At 29.7% G+C, this 20,030-nt stretch overlaps 2 protein-coding genes across 3 annotated transcripts in view; both read right to left on the reverse strand.

The window, feature by feature from the left end:
* LOC107455557 (uncharacterized) overlaps positions 1-6,429 on the reverse strand; it is an 84,523-nt gene extending 78,094 nt beyond the window's left edge. The window contains exon 1 of one of the 2 annotated variants that reach the window (XM_043040492.2): positions 6,281-6,429. In XM_043040492.2, the coding sequence (XP_042896426.1) occupies positions 6,281-6,365 (85 nt within the window). In that variant the 5' untranslated portion in view covers positions 6,366-6,429. The remainder of the gene's footprint in view (positions 1-6,280) is intronic. The other variant, XM_043040491.2, reaches the window with a different exon arrangement.
* Positions 6,430-13,580: 7,151 nt separating this feature from the next.
* The window catches only part of LOC107455561 (AP-4 complex accessory subunit Tepsin), a 29,750-nt gene continuing 23,300 nt past the window's right edge, over positions 13,581-20,030 (reverse strand). Inside the window, exons 12-13 of the mRNA XM_016073177.3 lie at positions 19,637-19,780; positions 13,581-16,284 (exon numbers count right to left, since the gene is read on the reverse strand). Coding sequence (XP_015928663.1) covers positions 16,195-16,284; positions 19,637-19,780 — 234 coding nt within the window. The 3' untranslated portion in view covers positions 13,581-16,194. The remainder of the gene's footprint in view (positions 16,285-19,636; positions 19,781-20,030) is intronic.

Raw genomic sequence — 20,030 nt, forward strand, 5'->3', positions numbered from 1 at the left:
AAAAAAAAAGTTGTTATATGGATTTGAATGATTGTTTTGAATTCTTAGAATTTTGTGCATTTGCAATGTACCTAAGTTAGTAGCGAGCGAAGCGAGCTTGGTTTGGGAAGCAAACCATATAAGATTGCGTAGCAATTTTCGGAGGTTGGCGAGCGTTAGCGACCAGGGGGCTCAGCTCACTAGTTACTAACTATAGTACTAATATGATACGATAATACTATTAGTATTATTCAGAAGAAAAAATATCAATTCAATTTATCTCGCAATGTTTATAAATTAAGAATTAGAGATAATTAGAGTTTGATGCATGTAGCTTAATTTTGAATTTTAAAATTGAAGTGATATTTAAAATAATCTTTTCCCATTGGTTCAAAAATAAACATTTTACAACTTACGTAGTGGTAAGCCATATTACGGTTGAAAGATTTTTGAAACATTATTTGTGTGTAGGCATTAGTCTGGTTCTGTTTATTGGTAGTCAGCTATTGAAAATACTAGAAGTACATATCTGAAAACAATACAGAGGAACAGTCTGATATAAAAATGTTCAAGCCTTTCAATTAATTAATAGTACTCCCCACTTTTTTTTAAACATTTAAAAAAAAAAAAAGTTCCTCAGAGGCTACAGATTTAACAATCAAATCAAATCAAATTATAACGGTATATTATTATGATATATTAAAAGTTATAAGATCTGTACAAAAATATATACAGAACCGGGAAATAACTGTTAATAAGGCTTCGTAATCAGAAACATTTTAACCTTCATGAACAGTAATCTAAGAAATTAAATATAATTCTTCATTTCATGCATTCTAGAATACAATATTAAATTTAATATCTTGAAGCAGCTAGGATATTTTTAATATTGAAATTATAGCTAATATAATTAACTTTTACCTAGTTTATAAACTTGGTTAAAGATGAAAATATTACCAATTCGCGCAATCGCGCAACCTCCGCCGTAATTAATCAATTCTAAATATTGCATGTGAGAGGGAATTCTCAGGTTTGTGCCTACAGTAAGTATATATTGTTGTTATTTTCCACTTTTACAGCTTTCGTTCATTATAACAGACTTGTTACGATCTGGAAAAAAGTAAAAAATTGTAGCTAAGCATTCCCAAGGGTGTTGAAAAATATTTAAATTTAGTTTCCACTCCCATACCCGAAGTTACTACACCTATGTAATAAATTTAATTGTTTTTAGTACAGTGGTTCCCAAATGGTGCTTCACGGAACCATAGGGTTCCGTGGAAGGGTCACAAGGGTTCCGAGAGATGGGACATTTTTTAACCAGTTACGATTTTTGAAACTCTTAATTATATTTACAGCCACCAATTATCGGTTATAAATTGATCTGTTATTTTAGTTATATAAAAATTCAATATTAATCTTGAAAATTAAAACCTTGGCTAAATAATCAAAATTTATTTTTAGATATTCATATCACTAATTTACGATTCTACTGCTATTTATTAATAGCAATATTATAATTTGTAATAAGGTCACAAGCTAGTATACGTGTAACAATAAAACAAAATAATTTTACGACCTCTATGTTGGTACCTCTCCAGCTGCGAGGTAAAATACTTTTAAAATAAATTTTGAAACTCAAGAATTAAAAGTAAAAGTTGAAGTTTTGCTGTCACTTTAAAGAATAAAATCTTCCTGAAAACTCAAAAGAATTGACGGCTATGTTAAAAAAGAAGTGTAAAAATTGAGTTAGGAGAAAAGATAACGCTTCCAAAAAACAAGGAAATAACCAAGAAAAGTCTTTTCAGACTTAAAGTTACTCTTCTGTTGGATCCAGAACAAACTGCTAACTTTCATTATTCCCTTTCCAAGTAATCCTTGTGGGAGAATTGCAGGTGCAAAAAGTCTCAAAAGTTGGTGCTTTTAGTGTATCGATTTGAGATAATCGATATCATCTCCCGGAGGGTCATCGAATCAGAATTTCATCATGCCTGTAGTAGTTCGATAAACTGATAAGAATAAATATTCTAATTCATCGATTAATGACTGGATTCTTGAAATAATATTCATTAACCGTTTGTAGATGAGGCACCGGTGTATGTATTATATATTTTTTTCTGATGTTCTAATTTCAAGTAAAAATACATATATATATTTTAATTATATAAAACAATCAAATAGTTACTAAAAAATTTTATTAGATTCTTGGAATTATATTTGTTTTAAAATGCAAAAAAAAAGTAGTTTGAATTTTTTTTCATTCATACTCAAAAATTCATCAATAATTGATTTTGTAAATAAAAGAAATTTAAATGATGAATTACTATTTCTCTTATATCTAGATAAGTGCAAATTTGAAAAATTATTGTTAGGAAGTGGGGCATGTTTGAAAATTTTTCCTTTAACGAAGAAAGAATCACCGGTATCTGATGCTGTATTTCATAACCAAAAACTATTCAAATGCTAAATATAATATTTTTTTACTTATTTAACTTAATTAATGGAAAATAATGCAAAAAATTCGAAAAATATGTTTAATGGAAATTCTGCGTCAAAGGTTAGGGTTAAACTGTTGAGATTTTACAAACATGCTTAAATTAAAAAGAAACAAATAATTAATAATTGTAATTTTAGTGTTAAAAATTGAGAGTTTATTTAATCCATTTATATCTAGCCAAAGATAGTGCCGATACTACCGATTTAAGACAAATTACAGAGTTCCTTGCCCGAAGAGCTATCTACTCTTTCATCGTAAGGGAGATACGCAAGCGTAGATAATATAATACATTTTTAAATGACCAAGTCATTAAAGATAATAGGAATCTATATGGGTCATTCTCACAAAAACAGTCATTTTCATGTCCCCAGTATATTTTATGTTTGTTTTACAGCTTACGAAAAAAAAAAATTCAGGGAAAGTGTCCTTCAGAATGCAAGCTAACAAAAGAGCAAAAATAAAATTATCAATTTTTATTTTTTATTTATTTTAGGTAATTAAAATATACCAATATGTCATTCCCTCACTTGTCCCCACTGCTGATTTAAAAAAAGAAAAAAATTGTTTCTGAAATAAAATTTTTTTTTTTACAAATTCGTGTTTTTTATTTCAGAATACTGAAATATAGAATTCAGAAAATCAATTTTAAATTTAATTTCTGATAAAAATATTAACACAGCACTATTTTAAACTTTGTCCCCAGTGTTTCGCGTCATTCCCTCACAACAATGTTCTTATCACCTGCAATCTTCTTAGAATAAAAATATTTTAATAAAAACTTCAGAAGTTAACAACTGGCATCATAGAACAAAATTGCAGTATGTTTCCATCTTCAACTTAAAGAAGCTTTGCTGTGGAATAAATTTGAATGAATCAAACCAGGTAAAATTTTTTACATTTGTCATTCCCTCATGTCATTTTTTAGAGTAAAATAAAATACAACTTCATCGAGAAAGTGGATAATTATATGTTGCTTTCTTGTATGAATATAATTGTATGTGATTGACTTCAGAAATTAATTAGGCCTAACTGTTATTTTTAAATTTTATTGAATTCGTCATTCCCTCACTAGTGTATAAAGTGAGGGAATGACGCTGAAGTGAGGGAATGATTCAAGATGAGTATATTATTAAATTTTTTTTTGTTCAATCGTGCCAGCCAATTTTATTTCCCAAACCTGTAAAAACTATTAAATATATAAGACTAAATTATAATAAATATTAGATATACTTAGTATGTTATCATTTTCAAACTTTAGGTAGATGTAACTTAGATAAAAACATGTATTAAAATAAAATATCATTCCCTCACTATTAGTGTCATTCCCTCACTTTTTAAATAGTGAAAATAATTAATTTACTTATTAATTAATTTGAAAAATAAATTAAAAAATTAATAAATTAATTTATTAAATTAATTAATTTATTTATTAAATTAATTAATTAATTATTAATTATTATAAATTAATTAATTATAAATTAATTATTTAAAAAATTAATTAATTTAAATATTAAGTATAATTTATAGGATATATACTTTCTTTATAATGCCATTACATATTTCTATTAATATAAAAAGTTTCAGAGCTTTTTATTCACTTTACTTTTTTGGGATTTTATGAACTGAAAAATGACAGTTTTCGTGAGAATGACCCATATATACTCTACAACATTTGAGGTTTCAGCGAATTATTATGTTTTTTTTTTTCTTGTAGTGATTTAGAGAGGAAAATTCTTTTAAAAGAAATAGAATTTTTATGAAACTTTTTTTTAAACTTAAGAGCGGGACAAATTCTCTATCTTGCCTTCGATATAAAGGTTTGAATTATGTTTGTGCAGAGATGGATAAAATTATTTTAATTCTAATTTATTAAATTATTAATACATTTTCAACGATAGCATTGTAGGTTATTGCATTGTATGTTAACTTTAGATCCGAACATAAGTAATTATATTACTAGCAAAGTGATAGAAATATATCGTTTCTGCAAAATAATCCTTAATGATAAAATACTTGCACTACTACTTTTTCTTCTTCTTTTTTTTGGAAAAAGAGCCGTTATTTAAGAAGGACGATAGACAGAAATGGGTCAAATTTCAGCACTCATAATTTTTGGAGAAACGTTTGAAGTTTGTTCTTTCCAGATTGGCTTGGATTAGAAAGCCTTTAATTGTGATGCCGTTAAGATTGAATGAAAATTTTACATTTAAAAACATGTAAGAAAGCATAAAGCTACCAGGCTAGTGGCTGCTTATTCTTATAACGATGCATCTTTACCTAGAATGCAAAATATTTAATTTTTCTTTTTACTCCATTCTGTCCAGTCACAATAAAGCAGTGGTCTCCAACTCCCAGGCAGCGAACGGTAGCGATTCGTCAATCAAATGGTATCTGTCGCCCAAGGAACATTAAATTATTTCCATTTTATTTACTGGGGTGTATTTCTTTAGAGTTAGTACGACTTTCTATGGACTAACCCAAGTAGCACAGGGATATTGTAACAGCTTTAGTCTACTTCTACCGGCATTGTCAATATTGGCGAAAATCGACATTGTGTGTACGATATTGTACGATTCCCGTAGATTTCACATTAAAAGTATGTTTGTAAAACTTTTCATTCTAATCTTTATTGTGTTCTTAAATTAAAATTAATCATTTTAAAGACAAAAAATGGCGTCAAATTGTTATAATTCCAAAAAATAAATTTAAAATATAAATTGAAAGATATCCGAAATGCTGAGAGATATCGATCGACGTTCTCCTACGTTTTTACAATATCGAACAATATTGTTTTGCAATATTGAATATACGTTATAAAAAGGGTCCATTTTTATAGAGTACAGTATTTCGCTACGATATTGTACAATGTTCAAAGCTAAGTTTTTACGATATCGGTTTTGTGAATTGTGCTACTTGGGTAACCCAAGTAGCACAGGGATATTGTAACAGCTTTAGTCTACTTTTACCGACATTGTCAATATTGGCGAAAATCGACATTGTGTGAACGATATTGTACGATTCCCGTCGATTTCACATTAAAAGTATGTTTGTAAAACTTTTCATTTTAATCTTTATTGTGTTCTTAAATTGTAGAATTGTAGGGCCTCCATGCGCCCCCTGGTCCATTGTTCAGCTATTTTGAAAGTAACGTCAAAAACCAAAAAAAAAAAAAAAAAAAAAAAAAAAAAAAAAAAAAAAAAAAAAAAAAACATATGACCATAATTTCATAAACTGAAATTTATTATCTTTCTTTCTACCACGTCTTACATACCAGAAAAGTGGGGACAAAAGCTTAGTATTCTCTCGAATTACTTTTTAAAATCCTGGTTCAGACTATGCTATTAAATTGCACTAAAAGTGTAGTTTATAGAGAAAAACAAATTGCAGATTTGAAATCAGAAATAATCTTGTTAAAAAAATCTCATGCAGCAGGAAAGTTTTTTTCATCCCTAAAGTAATTTATAAGAGAATATAAAATGTTTAGTAATAAAAGCTATTTTTTAAATAATTAATTATTTTTTTAAATAAATTTTAAATTAATTTTGATAAATCATAAAGATTTTGATTTAATCATAAAAAATTAAATATATTGCATCAAATACATATAAAATATTTTATATAAGTACCGAATTAATCATGCAAAATTAAAAAATAGTTTCTAATTAAAGCTTGAATAAAAACGTTTGTCTCGGCTTTTTAAATTATGAGAAGTTCCAGTTTTAAAGCTAAACATTATTTACGTTTAAAATTTTTCATAAACAAATTTAACACAGAAATTCTAAATAAGTAGTAATATATCAGCTTTACCTTCTTTACTGGGCATTATTTCTTCCGTTGAGTTATTAAATAAGTCCGAAGAACCCACATTGTTAAGATGAATATTGTTTTCCATTTCTATAAGTTTAGTCCATACCGTTCTAAGAATCCGAATTCTCTCAAACACGGTTAATAAATAAATTTCTTTTTCGGCAGGAAAACGACACAAACAAACGTTCGGAAAACACCTGCATCATTATTGATAAGAACGAAATCACTTCCTTTAACAAAGAAAAAAATGAATACTATTTCGTTAGGATGCGTTTTATTCCATTCGAAGATTCATGATAATAACAGAAATGATGACTGATGCGACTACGTGTGTTTGATAGTTCAAAGAAATAACTTATACATAAAATTATTCTGTTATTTTATTTTTTTTGTTATTTTATTTTTTTCTTTAAAAATTTCATTAGAATTCAAGAACATGATGCCAGTCTGACATTTCATTTTGTTCAAATTATTTATATGTTGTGGTGTACGAAATTCTTTAAAAATTCTAATAGATTAATGTTTTAACATATTAAACCACTAATGTGGTTTTAGTTTAATGGTTCGTGAGTTTAATTCGTCTTCGGATTTTAATATTTTTTTGCTTTTTTTTAGCCAATTATAGCGATTATCTGGTTCACCTTCATGTACGAACCTTCCTTACTCAGTGCGAAGCCGTGCATAAACATGTACAAAATTTAAAGTATTTTAATTCTTCAAGAAAAATTGGAAAATATATCTCATATACACCGAAGAGCCATTGCATTATGACCACCCTATTAATGACATGCAGGACCACCTTTAGCCCTCAAAACTGCTAGCACTCGCCGTGGCATTGATTCCACAAGGGGCTGATAGGTAGTCTGAGGTATCTGGTACCGAGCGCTCACTAACTGATCCTGCAATTCCCTCACATTGCGAGGGGGTAGCGTGACAGCACGAATTTGGTTTTCCAAGTGGGACCACAAATGCTCTATTGAATTAAGGTCAGGGGAATTTGGGGGCCAAGACATGACTTGAAAGTCACTGGAATGTTCCTTGACGATTCGTTCCTTATGACATGGTGCATTATCCTGTTGGTAAACACTATCTCTCGCAGGAAAAACTGTTGCCATGAATGGGTGAACCTGGTCTGCAGCTATGTTCAAGTAGCTTACAGACGTCAAGGATTGTTCTATGAGGATTATAGGTCCTAATGTGCCCCATGAAAACGTTGTTCTTGGGCGAGAAACCATGAAAACCTGGGCGAGCCCATTGTTATAGATGGAGGGTGGTCATAATGTAATGGCTCTTCCGTGTATATGAGTATTGTTATAAAATTAAAAACTAGGCGAACTCACTTGGGTTCGTGTTAGTTGGCATAGTTGAAATAATTAGTCAGCGATATTAACTAAATCTACAAACAATCTGTTTTAGGACATATTATAATATTATACAAACGATTGCGTATTACATTGTACTTGTACGCTCTGCCCATTGCTCGCCGTTTCTTCTGAACTCTGGAAGATTGCTATATGCTCGCTTCGTTTGCTCTTAAGTTAATCCCATTTGAAATCTGTCGCAGCGTAAAATCTTAAAAATTTAAATCAATTATTAAAATCTTTAAAATTAATTTCTCCTTAAAAAATTTAAAATTTTTAGTCTATAATAATTTATTGAAATAAAATTTTTAAAATGCAATCGAAAAACTTGCAGAAACAAAACAATAATTGTGCTTTTGAAAAATAACAAGTATGACTACACATTATTTCAATGTTTCGTCTTTCATAATATCAACGCCTTAGAATGTATAATATGATTATTACTGAACCTGCATAAATATGATTAAAACATAATATAGCACACTTTGTTGATATTAACTATTCGCTTTTAAGCTATAAATTTTTCATAACTTCTAGCTTAGCTAGTTTCAGCTTTTTGTTGTCCAGGCAACAAAAAAAAGAAGAAATTTCGTTGTCAGATATTTGTAAACGTGCACGTTCATGGTTATGACATTGTTTATGTCGATGACAGCTCATACGCTTGATATTTCAAATTTTTGTTGCCAAAGCGGAAAAAAATGACTTTCTTTAGCACCATGAAAGAGAAATATATATGGATTAGATTATTATTCTTAATTCTTACTATATGTTACATAATGGTAACATTAAAATCATAAGTATAAATTTTTTTAAAAATATTTTATTTGTTTAATATTTCTTACGATGAGCTTGAACGTTAGTACGAGATTTGAAATGAATAATATTGGAAAACTAGTTTTATTCGATGAATAACAGCATATTCTTAATTTGTAGAGAATCAACAATAAGCCACGTTTACACAACGATATTTTCCTCTTGCAAAATCATAAAAGCTGTTTTATACTGTCTTAACGCAGGGCCGGATTAACGCAGGCCATTCAAATTTTTGGGGACCTTAAATTAAATATTTTTCTCGTATATTTCTTATTTATTCAAATATAAAAGTATTTATATATCTTTTTACTTAAGAAAGCATATTTAAAATAAAAATAAATAATAAATTAAAATTTACTTTATTTTATTCAATTAGAACTAAAAAATCATAACATCTTGAAAAAATTTGAAAAATCATTATCTTAATTTTTTTAAATTTATTTTCAAAAAAAACATTATCAGGGGGCCCTTAATCATTGGGGGCCCCAGGTCATGGCCTAGTGGTTAATCCAGCCCTGTCTTAACGTAGACCAAAAGTAACTGACATGTTATGGTTTTTGGGTTCTAGAACCAAAATGGCTTAATTCATAAAATACAAGAAAAGTAGCAAAAAGAAATATGTTTCTCCAAATTATCTACAGAAAATGTCAAAAGCTAAGGCAGTGTTAATTATTTTTCCTGATGTATATCTTCTATGTATTATAATCAATCATTCACTTATGACACAGTAACTTATCATTTTATTTAAGATGCTCCATTCTGTATCAACAGCAATTGAAACGTCGACAATTCCTTTTGTGAAGCAGGTTAAAGCCATTTATTGTCGAGGCAGAGGCGCCTGATATGGCGACAAGGAGGGCGACTTTAATGTCCAATAGCTCTGAATCCAAAGAGCATCGATTCAACCGAAATCGATAGAAGGCAAGTAGAAATGATGTCTCGCTTCAGATAATTAAGTATCGCGAGTAAACGTTCTCGGTGTACCAATTGTAATTTACGAACATATTATTTCCGTATCCCATTAATAACCACAGTTGCAATTCAGTTTCTAAAATATTATTCACAACTAGTTAAAGCAGTTACTATATTGGCTGATAAACGAAGAGAAAGATTATTTTTATTGAGATCCACTCTGATAGGAAGTTGATACAAATGTAGAGAAATAATTTTAGTATTATAATGTTTGTTTCAAATTGTTGTTAGTAGTTTATTTTCTGATCATCTTAAAGTCAAATAGATTATGTGATACCCCCTTTCAGGTTTCAGCTCAAATTTAACAATTAAACGAGGAATTACGTGCTTGCTTATTTAAGCATTAAGCATAATCATTACGGTGCACCGTACCGGACTTCAACTGGCTGCCCGCGGGCCGCATCCGGCTCTCGAAGCCTTTTTTCGTGGCCCGCGAACTAAAATATATTAGTTTTCATTTTTTTGTGCGGACAATTTTCGTAAAAAATCTATAAGGGTTCAAAATACTTTTCTCGTTAAAAAAAAAACTTCTTTTTTCATTTCTGTGAAATTTAACATACCAACGGTGCAAAAAAATTTATTTCTCAGGTTTTACATCCAAGAAAATATTTATTCAAATTTAAAAATAGTCGTGTACGTTGCTCTTTTTTATTTGTTTATTTTTTTTTGTATTTTGTGAATATAATTTAGCATGTACGTATCAGAAATTTTCTCGAAGAAATTCTCCGATTTAACTTTTTTGAAACCACTCATTTTGGACGAAATTATTTACATTTGTAAATTTTAAAGCGCATAAAAGAGGGAATGAANTAACATACCAACGGTGCAAAAAAATTTATTTCTCAGGTTTTACATCCAAGAAAATATTTATTCAAATTTAAAAATAATCGTGTACGTTGCTCTTTTTAATTTGTTTATTTATTTATTTTTTTTTTTTTGTATTTTGTGAATATAATTTAGCATGTACGTATCAGAAATTTTCTCGAAGAAATTCTCCGATTTAACTTTTTGAAACCACTCATTTTGGACGAAATTATTTACATTTGTAAATTTTAAAGCGCATAAAAGAGGGAATGAATATCATGTTTTATCTCAATTCCTTGAATTGAATATCGCATGAGCGGAAAAAAAGAAAAAAATTAATTTCAGATGCTCGAGAATTTTTTTGTTGTTGCTATAATTCCTAAGAGGTCGAAAAAAATTTTTTTTTCGCAGAATTAAATTTAAAAGAAAAAAAAAATCTTGTCCCAAAGTTTCTGATTAAGAGAAGATTTAAAATGATACGTAACAAGCATTATTTGTAATGCTTGTTATTTTGTTTTTTAATATTAAAAAAACCTTGATAAAAATATGACAGCAATATTTAATGTTCTTTCTTACATAAAAGAGTCCTATATAAAATTTTGATAAAGTTGTGGCCCGCCATTTGATTGGTGTTTTTAATTTCAGCCCTCGGCCTAGTGTAAGTTGGAAACCCCTGTTATAGATGTAACTTTTTAGACAATGCCTTCTTATTATTCAGAACTCTAAACGATACTTACTTTTAAAACTCTAAAATTCCTGCAACATAAATTTACTACCACTGTTATGAATTTGTGGGACCCGTAGCAACCTTACAAAAACAACTGTTGACTTTTAACTACTTTAAAAAAAAAGGATGGATTTAAAAAAAAATGCCCCAGGTGATTTAGGTAAATGAACAATACCACAATACGAATTCATTTGTATTCAATAAAAAAAAAAAAGATAACAATACACATAAAAGAAACTTTTCAAAGTTCCGTTTCAAAAAAGGAACCATTATTATGTCCATTTTCTTAACTGTCTATATCTTTTTTTTTCACACAAAATTTGAGTGTCCATTTTCTTAAACAAGCATTTCGAGCTCTGTTTAGATTCAAAATTCCACCCATGAACTAATGCGACGTTCTTACTGAAACGAAAGAATGATACTTGCATCAACTCAAGACGATACTTGTATCTGCTCAACCGAATATAGATGCGCTCACAGCAGTAATGTCCAACTTTTTACCAAGGCCTAATTTAGTGATACGTTGGCCCTAGGCACATAACTGTCACGGGTCCCCAGATTATTACTTTACGCCAAATTTACCAGTTGTTTAATTATGAAACGTTTTTCTATTATTTATAACATAAGTGAACTACAATATATTAGTAAATTTGGCATATTATTTATTTCAATTTTTATTAACTTGTAATTCTAATAGACAATCCGTAAGGAAAAACACAAAAAGAAATAATTTGTAACATTTATTTGGCTGTCAGGCCTTATAAGGCACTAAATTTTATCAAGCTTTTTCTTTTTTATTTAAAAAAAATAGTCACAAACGATAAATTTAAAAGTTTGTAGTTTATTGAACTAAATGCAAAATGTGTCATAAAATTAGCCTATTGATCTCTAGGTTTTTCATTGCTTCCACATTTTCAGCCGTAATTATGGATTAATATTTCCAATAAAGCCATATGTAACAACATTTAAATCAAGCATATACAGATGGCACGATCGTTGTTAAGCGACAAGTGCTCTTTCCTTGTTTTTAACTGCATTTTAGGTTTTATTTTAGACGTTTTGCTGCAATTTGTGGGTTGTTGTTTTTATATATAAATATATATTATAATATAGCCGTCATTAAACAGCCGATCAAATTTCGAGTTAATGACTACCAATGTTTAACTCAGTAGCATTATAATTTTGAAACCAATCCAGAAGAAAAGGGAACTTCTGGATCAAGTATTGGAAGAAATTTGTCTTTGTGGTGGACTTTTTGATATATCATTCATTCACCAACAGGTGAAGAAATATAGCATTTGAAAAATGTTAAAATTACTTCGAAATAATAGAACGTTGGTAACAAAACTTAAATTAAATAAGATTATACTACCACATGAAAATAAAATTATGGATATAAACTTGATAAACTTAGGATAGAAAAACTGACTATAGTTTGACAAAACATAAATTCATTAATTAATCAGTGAATAATCCTGTTAAGTGTACCACGGTAGCACCAGAATATAATGAAAAAATTGTAATTTTTTTTATTATAATTTTAAAAAAAAAGTCAGAAATTTTGAATTACGCATCCGAGTTATCACTTTCAAACGCGCTGAAATAGCGCAGATTCCTCCGTAAATCTGTCTAGTTTCTTCTAAAAAAAATTTATCACTTTTTCGGCAATTATCGCTACGGATTTCAGCATAGTATTAAAAATTTTAATTATATTATTTCTATGCACATATTTCGAAACAAAGTTTTTTTAAGCGATTGATTTGTGCCCATTTAATCCAAGTGACTTTTCGATTGTGATTTCGGCAGCTATATTATCAGATTTTCATAAAGTTTTTAATTTCTCGATATTTTTATACCATATCATTACGACTCGTAGTTTCGAATCACGTATTTTAATAATCACTTTTGCTGTGCTTTATATGAGCCTATTTTACCGTAAATACAAGCTGTTTTTTTCGGCAGATATTGTTCTGCATTTCTACACAATTTTGAAAATCCCGATATTTTTAATATGTATTATTGCGTTACTCGAATTGCGCATTAAAAAAGAGCGCTTTGTGCCGATGTCATTGCAAATTATTATTATTACGACTTGCGAGTTTCGAAACACACACTTTACTAATCGCTTTTAAAATTTGCTTTATTTGTGCCGATTTCTTCGTCAATCTATTGTATGATCGATTTTTTGGCTGTTGTTGCTACTAATTTCCACATAGTTTCTTGAAAATCTCGGTATTTTCAATACAATACTACAAATAAGTATATCTAAAATAGTTAAAGACAATCAAAAAATTTCTAGGATTAAAATATTTAATTTGCATTTACTTTGCTTAGTAAAATATTTTACTTTTATTCCATGGACATTACGGTTAATTTATTTTACCTTTGTATAATTATATATTTATTTTACCTCTGTATAATTTAGTTAATTTATAAGCCTTAGTATTATATGATGTGATAAAAAATACCATTACTTTCCTACCATCTTTATTTTTATTCGATAAATCTACTTTTAGATAAAAAGGAAATATTATTATTATTATTTTATTTACTTGAGCATCCTACTTTAAACTACTTATTCTAGCAATCTTAATGAAAAATTCCAAAGAAAGCTTACAAAATATTAAAACAATTATAAAAATCTTTATTAGCAACATTTGATTTGTTCAATTTTAGTTCAAAAAAGTTATTGTAGTCATAAAACAAAAATCTTTCAGAAGAAATGAAGTAAACATGACATAACTTTATTCGAGTGACGTAATAAGTCTTTAAAATAAAACATTTTAACAACTACTCATAACAGTCCTTTATAATAATGTAATTGAGAAGTTTGTTACAAATTGCAACAGAATTAAAATATTTGATACAACAGAAAAATTACTGTTCTGCTTGCATGAGAACTACTAGCTGAAAGTATGAGGTTGTTTGTTACTGTAGAAACTAGAATATAATAATTTTTAGTATGCAGAAAATTAAGAAATGACCAGACTCGTTCAGTCTACATGAAATTAAAACTCGATACACTTATTCAAAGACTCTTATCCTCATAATTGCCAGCACAAGAGTCTGATGCCTGAAACAGTTCTTGTGATAGGAGAACAGTAGATAACAAAAACATAATAAATAGGAATGATATAATTTGAAATGCAAATGATAAATGGAACCTTTTAAACAACACCTTTAAATCTTTACAAACTTTGATAAAGAAAAAAAATAAAAAGATTATGGCTATATTAGTTAAAATAGAACCAAATGAATAAGGCATTCTTCCTTTAAAAAAAGCGTAATTCGATTTTTACATTCAATGAATAGTGAAACAATGTCAGAACACTTTTAAAAATTCTATTTCATAGTTTAGGCTTAATTCCATCATTCTCCATTTTGCAATTTTTTTCTCAAATTAATTTTGGGACAAGAAATTAATTGAATAGTGAAGAAATTCAACTAATTCTCTTATACATCATTTTAAACAAATGGCTAATATACATACACCTTGTATAATTTTTAAAAAACATACATAAATAAATCTATATTTGACACACAAAAAAAAAACTATAAAAAATAGGGTTTGTAATTTTCTGATTGAAATGATAGAATTTTAATTACAGCTGACAATAGTCAAAATTTACCACTTTCAAGTAATTTTTCCTGATGAATATCACCTACAAGGGGTTGTTAAAGACTTATTTTGACAGTATCGATATTAAAACTGATGAGTTATTGGTGCAGTTTTAATAATCCTTAATATATCATTATAATTATATTAGTATATTTAGTATTTATTGCATAACCTTTCAATATTCAAGTTTTGTGCAAAATACATTTATCAGTGGTAGCAAAAAAGTAAAGCCTAAATTTTAAAAACAAACAGAATTCTTATACGAGACCTTGATAAGAACTTTGGAACAGGACCATTTCTCTATCTGATTTTTAATTTACTGTTTAAAATATCTAGAAGTAGTGGTGGAAAAAAAGTTCTGTTAATTCTAATTCATTTAAATATTAACACACTACATTTGCTACCACTGGTAAAATATTTTCTGAAATACATAGTAAATTCTTATTAAAACTTCACCAATTGTCATAACACCAATAGTATGTATTACCAAAATTAATTAAGCTTCATCTGCATATGGCAATTTTCTACAGGACGAATTTCCCATTAACCTTTTCTTCATTAATTTTCTTTCTTTCTTCCCGTAGCTTATTTTTTTTATTTCAATTAATACATATTACCTATAATTATTAAGCATTGGTCTCAATAATAATATCATCAAAACAAATAAGCATTTTCCCCCCATAAACGTTTTAGTAGGTAGGTTATTTTTTTTTCAATTAATACATATTAACATTAATTAAGCATCATTGTCGTCAAATATAGGATGACAATTCCTCACAGTTCCTTTAAACAAATAAGTACCTTAACTTCATTAATTTTTTCTTTCAAGACATAGCTTTTTTTTTTATATTTCAATATACATATAATACTTTAATTAATAAGGAATCTGTGGCGTCAATGCATTGCGTTTTTTGTTACTTTTCTCTTAAGCGAATTAGATGAATTTTGTCTCTGAATACACAGCTAATTTTTTTTCACTTCAGTTACCATTAATTTTAAAATATTTACTTTTATACAACGGCATCGGATGACATCAGAACTATGAATTTGTGACATAGTCCCCAATTGCCATCACGTTTATGTTGTCCTTTGAATTAATCTGACGTAGCTAAAAAAAAATAATTAAATATTAAAATACCAGCAATAAACTTTGTTTGAACAAATAGAGCTATAAGCTGACAAATATCACTCTCTTTCTCGTATGCCTGTTTAGGAAGAGGGGTGCGATTCTTCCAGTGGCGCTATCTATGGCCAAGAATTCATTTTCTGTCACACACATTCGTCGCGCCCATTTATAGGGCGGAGCAAATATCACGGATATTATCTTTAAAATATTAGAAAAATTTAATTGTCTATAGTTAAATTTAAAAAATTGGCAAAAAACCAATCAGAAAATTCCACTTTGTCGCTCAGCCCGCTCAAACGGCTCGTTGTGCTTCGAACTATCCTCATGCCAAATTTCAATATTTTCGGTCAGATGGTTAAGGAGTCTATAAAAGAGACACACACACACAGACATTCATTTTTGTATACATAAATCATCAACAAATAAATTAAATAGACATAAATTTGAGTTTGATTCTTTTATCAATGACTTCATATGATCTTCACATAGACATCATGTATTGCATTTGATTGGTGTTTGTGTTGATGCAAACGGAAAAGAATGAGGTGAAGATTTGATGAGGTTCTTAATGATCAAACACACCTGTAAAAAAAAAGTAGATAATGTACTTAAAGAAAACCCATCCACAGTATGTTGGAAATAAAAGTAAAAGCAATACACAAAAAATTCCAATTAGTTAAAAATTAAGATCTGAAAATATTTTTTTAATCCTTTATATCCATTTATAGTTTTCTACTCTTATTATCAGCTAAGTATGTATGCATAAGTATAATTAGCACAGTGCAATATAAGTGAAAAGCTAAAATTTTGATTCATTACCAGGCCTTACAGTATAACATTTATTAAAAAGATAAAAATCATATAATTTCCTGTCAAACAAATATTTTACAACACATACTTCAAAAAAATTAATTCTATGCTTACATAAATAAAAACATATGTCTGACTTTTAGATTTCAATAAAATAAATTTCAAATAAAGTTTCTAAAAATAATTTAACAGTATGGGGTAGTAGTGATTGCAACCTACAGGGGATGTGTTAATGGACCACATTTTATTTTTAAACTTATTTGCCCTTAATAAAACTATGAACCTACCTTTGTTATGCATAACAGAAGGGAAGTCATTGACCTTACTTTACGTAATTTTATTTCAGTAGATTATATTGCTGATTAGAAGGTAGCTGATGCAGTCACTGCTTTAGATCACCAATTAATTACTTTTTCTATTAAAGGTCTCAATGGAGTGAAGGCCATGAGGAGGAACCTCAGAACAGCTGATTGGGGTTCTTTAGAAAAGAGCTGATGAGGAAGATGGGGAACCTCTCTGGGTCACAATAATGTAGATGATGTGGAGAGGACTGTTGAACAAGTGCAACAGCTCATACTCAAATCATATCATGTATCAGGTAATGTTACGTCCTCTAGCTACCCAAGGCGAGTTCCTAGGCGGTCTTCTGTGCTTAGTAAATTTCATAAAAATGTAGGAAGCGTTTTAACAGGGCAAAGAAATCTGGTGAATTGCAGTTCTATTGTAACACTCTCACTGCTTATAACAAGGCTATTAGAGTGGCTAAACGTCGCTCTTGGCAGACTTTCTGCGATGTTAACACAATTTCTGCCATTGCAACCTTAACGTTATCTGGCTTACAAACGGAAAGTATAGCGAGTCTGGGGTAGAGGCTCTTGGCGAATTGCTTGGAGTGCAGTTTCTTGGGTCTTATCCTGTAAAGAATGATACTCTTTACAGTAATTCCTCTACTATTTGTAGTGAGAATGACTGGGGAACTGACTCAGATTTACAGGAGCTCTCCTTCATTCTTGAGAAAATTCTCTCAGATAAAGAGATTGCTCTGGTGGTATTTATTGATATTGAAGGTGCATTTGACAAAATCCCGGTTGAGACCATCACCAATGCACTTAAGACCAGGGGTACCAATTTGATTATCACCAGGTGGATAGCTAATTTGATGTCCTCCAGGTATGTTTGTTCCTATTTACTGGGCATTAACATGAAAGTTAATGCTACCTCAGACTGGGGTTTTGTCCCCCATCCTATGATGTATGGTTATGAACTCATTATTTGTTCGATTAGCGAATCATGGAATTCCCTATGTTGGGTATGCTGATGACTGTGTTATTGCTCTCAGAGTCGAATATGACAAAACAGTATCTGAAATTGCGAATGGTGCACTTCTAGAAGTTGCTAACCGGTGATCAGAATCTGGCGCATCTGTTAACTCTTCTGGTCTTCCTGTTCTGAAATTACCTTGATCATATGTTAGAACTTACTGAGAAAGTCAAGTTTCTCGGAGTTTTCTTTGATCAAGGCTTGGTCTTGAATCAGGGGCAGGTATTTACTGCTCCAATGATGGTACCATACATCACTTCCTTCTTGCTAGTTCTGCCACTGTTTTCCAGGCTGAGCTCTATGCTATCATCTTCTGTTGCAGGATGTACTTAGACAAGAGTTATCTAAATATACTGCTCTGACAGTCAGGCTGCTCTACTATCACTAACAAGGTGCAAATACACCTTTTCTCTTGAGTGGGAGTGCTTCTCAGTCCTCTGTGACCCTTCCACTCATAACAAGGTAATCCTACACTGGGTGCCAGGACATACGGGTATCCCTTGTAATAAGATGGCAGATAAATTTGCACGGGCTGGCTCCAGTGTGATTTTCTGAGACCCTGAACCAGCTTTAGGAATTTCTCCCACATCCTTCAGGGCATCTATTTTCAAGATCCATGCCAAGATTGCCCATGAGAAATGGCTCAACTCACATGGTTTGAGACAAGCTAATGAGTTAAATCATGACTGCTCTGGTGTGCGTCAAAAAGAGCTTCTTAAGCTTAACAGGAACAGCTTGAGAAAGATTATTGGTCTTCTCACTGGATACTGCACCGTCAGGAGACACCTATACATTAAGGGTATTGCATCTGATCCTTTTAGTCGAAGATATCATCTTGAGGAGAAGACTTCACAACATATACTTTGTGATTGTGAGGTCTATTCTGCTCAAAGATTTGAGAATTTAGGGCAACATTGTATTAAGGCCTGGGAATTACAAAATACTCCTGTCAGGTGTTTGCAAAACTTTGTTTCAGCTACTAAGCTTTTCTGCTAGTCATGATCTAGGGTTTGGATACAATAGATCTCTAGTTGATGTGCCTAGCTCCTCGGAGCTGCCCAACCTCTAAGTCTGTCGGTCTAAAAGTAATTTAGATTAACTGTTCGAATGTAGAATGTTTAAAGTAAAACTTTGCAATGAAATTAAAACATCTGGTAATAGTGAGCTTTATTATTAAACTAAGCATTTATTAGTATAAATTATTTTAAACATGGGATATTTTGAAATGGCATTATATTCAAAGAAAACTATTTTAAACTATCAGGATTTAGTTTTTAATCGCCCGATAGCAACAATAGTAATTAATGTGCAACTAGGTCTACCTTAGTACAGCTTTTCCATCAAGAAACTGATGGAATTATTGAATTTCAAAAACTGCACTATATATATGAATAATTTAAGACGACTTGAATTCTGAATATAGTTGTGTCAAACATAAATGAGTGTGACATGGCACTGGATACCCAGCAAAATTAGATGGGTACCCGGTGCCGGTTCTTGCGGCTAAAAACCATGTCCCTGTGCCTAGTACTGGGCTGTAAAATGTTTTGCCAGGTGCGGGTACATACCGGGCTATGAAAATATGGCCGTGCAATTGCTGGCTGCTTGGCACAATAAAAATCATAAAAATAAAGGATAAATTAGACATGTTATTATCATAAGATGCAAACAAAACTATATCATGAAAATCGTTTTTTTTTTTTCCTCAAGACAACATTAAGTGTAATTTTAAAAATAATAATAATTTCTAAGTTTTTATTTCATTAAATAGTTACTTTCATAAAACAAACAAAACTTTACTAACCTTTTTAGCTTTAATTTTAACTGAATTTGGTGCCTCTTCAGCTTTCTCAATAAAATTATTCAGAGGAGAAACCAAAATCTTCATTAGGGATTCAAGTGATACAATATCGTGAAATATTAAATATTCCACAAAAATAAGGGCTCTCTAAAAAAAGTTGTTTTATTGATTATTCTTATAAAATAGACTTAATAATAATTAATAACTATGTAAAAAAAAAACTATCTACCAAAAAATATTTAAATTTGGAAACAAAATGTAGTGTTCATATCAATTAGAAAGCAGGAACAAATTGAATACTTGTATTTATATAACTACTTTTAAAAAGTATTTAAAAATCAAATTTCAAATGCATTAGAAAATGATAAATAGCCAAGTTAGTCATATAGAAGTTTTA

The sequence above is a fragment of the Parasteatoda tepidariorum genome, chromosome 9 (assembly GCF_043381705.1).
Source record: "Parasteatoda tepidariorum isolate YZ-2023 chromosome 9, CAS_Ptep_4.0, whole genome shotgun sequence".
NCBI lineage: Eukaryota > Metazoa > Arthropoda > Arachnida > Araneae > Theridiidae > Parasteatoda > Parasteatoda tepidariorum.